The sequence below is a fragment of the Eimeria tenella genome, genomic scaffold (genome assembly GCF_000499545.2).
Source record: "Eimeria tenella Houghton genomic scaffold, Eth_scaff930, whole genome shotgun sequence".
Taxonomy (NCBI): domain Eukaryota; phylum Apicomplexa; class Conoidasida; order Eucoccidiorida; family Eimeriidae; genus Eimeria; species Eimeria tenella.
In genome coordinates this window covers 1-4,126 of record NW_013546044.1, presented here as the reverse complement: position 1 = coordinate 4,126, position 4,126 = coordinate 1, and the positions used below count along the sequence as shown (strand labels likewise).

General features: G+C 51.3%; 1 protein-coding gene across 1 annotated transcript; it reads left to right on the top strand.

Moving 5' to 3' along the window:
* Positions 1-2,361: 2,361 nt before the first annotated feature.
* On the top strand, positions 2,362-3,960 carry ETH_00017240 (ATP synthase gama chain, putative; the record flags this gene model as incomplete). The annotated part of the gene is made up of 4 exons (XM_013380827.1): positions 2,362-2,454; positions 2,705-2,771; positions 3,094-3,323; positions 3,700-3,960. Coding segments are annotated over 4 exons (651 nt in total), but the record flags the coding sequence as incomplete, so codon positions are not given.
* Between the last annotated feature and the right edge of the window lie 166 nt (positions 3,961-4,126).

Sequence of the window (4,126 nt, the reverse complement as noted above, 5' to 3'; positions counted from 1 at the left end):
GCTAGCTAGCTAAATAGCCAGCTTCCTGGCTAGCTCGAGCTAAAGCTATCTGGCTGGCTGCAGCTAGCTGGCTAGCTGCAGGATGCTGCAGCTAGCTAGCTAGCTAGCTTGCTGCTGGTAGCCAGAGCGGCCACTAGCTCTCTGAAGGCAGCTAGCCACAGCTAGCCACAGCTAGCCACAGCTAGCCACAGCTAGCCACAGCTAGTCACAGCTAGCCACAGCTAGCCACAGCTAGTCACAGCTAGTCACAGCTAGCCACAGCTAGCCACAGCTAGCCACAGCTAGCCACAGCTAGTCACAGCTAGCCACAGCTAGCCACAGCTAGCCACAGCTAGTCACAGCTAGCCACAGCTAGCCACAGCTAGTCACAGCTAGCCACAGCTAGCCACAGCTAGCCACAGCTAGTCACAGCTAGCCACCGCTAGCTGGCTCCAGCTAGCTGGCTCCAGCTAGCTGGCGGCAGTTGCTTACCAGCTCTGGCTAGCTGCTGTGGCTAGCTTTCTCTTAGAAGTTAAGCAGCTGCAGTCTGCAAGCTAGCTGTCCACAGCTAGCCAGCACCGCAGAGCTAGCCGCCAGCCTACAGCTAGCTAGCTAGCTAGCTAGCTAGCTAGCTAGCTAGCTAGCTAGCTGTCTTAGCCCGGCTGACAGAAAGGAGCTAGCTAGCTGCTGACCACTAGCTAGCCGCAGCCAGCCGTAGTACGTCTAGCGAGCTGTGGCTAGCTGGAGCTAGCTGTGGATAGCAGCCACTAGCTGTGGCCAACTGTGGCTAGCTGTAGCTAGCTGTAGCTAGCTGTAGCTAGCTGAAGCTAGCTGTAGCTAGCTGTAGCTAGCTGTGGCAGCTAGCTAAAAGGCAGAATATCCCCGAAAAGCAATTTAAATAAAGCAGAGACGAATTATATGGAATTAAAAGCAGTAGTAGGGATATATATAAAAATAGCACAAAATAGTAAAAATATAATAAAAGCATAATAGAACTATAATTAAAATATAATTATAATTTTAAATTTAAATTAAATATAATTCCAACTCGAATTAGAAATCTAAGAAAGAATGGAGTGTCCGGCGCTGCTGCTGTATGGGGCTGCGGGGCCGCAGCAAGAGTGGGTGGGTACACGTGAAGGGCGGGTTGGAGTTATTTATATTAATTTATTTATTTTTATTTATTTTATTTGTTTTAATTAATTTATATTGCTAAAAGGGCTGGCGTTCAATTGGATTCGGCTGCTGGCGCTGCTGCAGCGCCGCTGCTGCAGCACCGAAGGCTGGCGGCGACTGCGCGGGGGTGTTTGCGGGCTGGGGGCGGTAATTTGTTGGAGTTTTCTTTCTAAAAAGAAAATAAAGATTGAATAACAATTTAAAGTTAAAATCAATGAATTAAATAGCATTTAAAAGCCATTTAAGTGGCGCATCGGAGTTGCGGTGTACCTGCTGCTCGCGGCAGCGCTGGGGTGTACAGACAGCTCGCATGCGTGGTGTCACTGCAGCAGCAGCGCCAGCAGCTCATTAATTGGGTTTTCTTCGTTTTCAATTTCTTTTAATTCTTAAAAAAGGCATTTAAAAGCCTTTAGCGATCCCCTAGGCCGGCCGGGGCACCGTTGAGGTGTGCATGCACCACCCCGGGCCAATTTTGCTGCTTCTCGCCTTCCACTGCTTCTTTTCTCTTCATTTAAAAACCCAAAATAATGCTTTTCCGCCTCCCCGCAACTCTCAAGTCCCCAGCAGCACGTTTGCTGCTGCCAAACACCCATTCTCCGCCACTTAGGGGGCCCCCCTGCTTGGGGGCCCTCCTGCCCCTGGACGAGGGGGGCCCCCTGGGGGGCCCCCGGGGGGCCCCCCAGTGGCAGCAGCGGCGAGGGTTTGGGGCCGGGGATTTGAAGATTGTGGCTGCGCGCATGAAGTCCATAAAGTCTATAGAGAAGGTGGGTTTATTTGCTGCTGCAGCGTCTTTCAAATACACATTAAAGTGCCCTGCTGCTGCTCTTGCTGCTGCTGTTGCTGCTGCGGCTGCTCAGCAGCAGCAGCAGCAGCTTTTCTTCCTTTTTGAAATTCTCGAAAACCCCAAAACACGCGGGGCTGTCCGTCTCTTCTTCTGGCCTCTTCTAATTCCCCTTTTAAGGGTTTACAGCAGCAGCAGCAGCAGCAGCTTCCGCACAAACCCATTTAATTACTAAACTCCCAGTACCCTTTTGGGGGCCCCCGGGGGGCCCCCGGGGGCCCCCGGGGGCCTCCTGTCTCTGGTTTTAGAAAGAAGTCCTTTTGAGCTGCGAGCAGCATCAGCGAATAAAGAAGCACAAACTGCTGCTGCTTCTGCTGCTGCTTCTGCTGCTGCTGCTGCTGCTGCTGCTGCTGCTGCTGCTGCAGATAACGAAGGCCATGCGAATGGTTGCTGCTTCGAAGCTGCGGGGAGACCAGAGGAGGCTCGAGCAAGGCGCGCCCTTTGCGCAGCCGCTGCAGGTTGGGCCCCAAACCCTAAACCCTAAACCCTAAACCCTAGCCTAAAGCCTAGCTTAAGCCCTAGCCTAAACCCTAAACCCTTGGCGCTGCGTGCCAAGGGTTTAGGGTTTAGGGGAAAGGCCCTGGCTGGAAATTAGGGTTTGCGGTTCGAGGGTTTGGGTTTGGCTGGCTGTGAGGGGCTCTCACGTGTAGTTAGGGTTTAGGGTTTAGTGTTTAGGGTTTAGGGTTTAGGGTTTGGGGCGGTGTGCAGCGGATTGTTGGGCGCGTTCCTATTCCTGACGACAAGAGCGACCTGACCATAGTGGCGTTTTCCTCAGGTAAACCCTAATTTAGGGTTTACGAGTGTTTCCGGGGGTTTACGAGGGTTTGTGAGGGTTCGCTGGTCCTTCTTAGGGTTTCTTAAGAGGGTTTAGGGTTTAGGGTTTCGCTGGGCTCGTCCCGGGGGCTTCAGAGCTTACCAGGACTTTAAGGGTTTAGGGTTTAGGGTTTAGGGTTTGGAGTTGAGGTTAGGGTTTAGGGGAAAGACGAGGGCCGCGAACTGAGCGCTCGAGCCCGCGGCGGAGCCCTCGGCCGTGGCGCCCAGGGTTTAGGGTTTAGGGTTTAGGGTTTAGGGTTTAGGGTTTAGGGTTTGCGGCGCAGACAAGGGTTTGTGCGGGGGCGTGAACGCCGCGGTGTCTCGCGAGGTTGCTGCTGCAGCGCATGCAGCAGCAGCTTCGGGTGTACGTACACCTCTCGTGTGTCTCGGCGACAAAGCCCGCGCCTCTTTGCAAAGAAAACTTTCCAACAGTTTTATTTTTCTTTTCAACGAACTCAACAAACTCCCCTGGAGCTTCGCCACCGCCTCCGTCCTCGTCGACAGGCTCATCCAGGCAGGGTTTAGGGTTTAGGGTTTAGGGTTTAGGGTTTAGGGTTTGGGGTTTAGTAGGGTTTGGGGTTTGGGGTGCAGGGTTTGGGGTTTAGGGTTTAGGGTTTAGGGTTTGGGGTGTGGGGGTGGGGGTCGGGGTGGCGGGAGATGCGAAGGGGGGGAGCGAGGGGCTAGGGTTTAGGGTTTAGGGTTTAGGGTTTAGGGTTTAGGGTTTGGAGCGTGCGCGGCGCGTAAGCGCCATCGATCCACTCAAAGCAAAACAAGCAACTGAATTAATTACAAAATTAAATTAAATAATTTATTTGTTTGTTTATTTATTTATTTATTTATTTATTTATTTATTTATTTATTTATTTATTTATTTATTTTTTATTTTTTAGGCCAAACCCTCGCGGCTGCTGTTTGTGTACAACCAGTTCGTGTCTGCTGTGGCGTATAAGACAGTGTCTTTGCGGGTGTTGGCAACAGCAGCACTGCCGCAGCAGCAGCAGCAGCAGCAGCAGCAGCAGCAGCAGCAGCAGCAGCAGCTGGCAGCTTATGAATTCGAGCCGGAGCTCATTGACATTTGGAAAGACCTGCAGCAGTTCGCTCTCGCTTGCTGCTTCCACGGCTGCATGCTAAATGCAATTGCTGCTGAACAAGTTAGTTTTATTTATTTATTTATTTATTTATTTATTTTCTTTTATTTCTCTTTTGTTCTTCTTTTGTCCTTCTTTTGTTCTCTTCTTCTTCTAATTCCCGTTTCCGACAAAATTCCAAAAAGTGCTGCTCAAATTGCCATCTCCCTGTAACGCTGCTGCTGCTGCT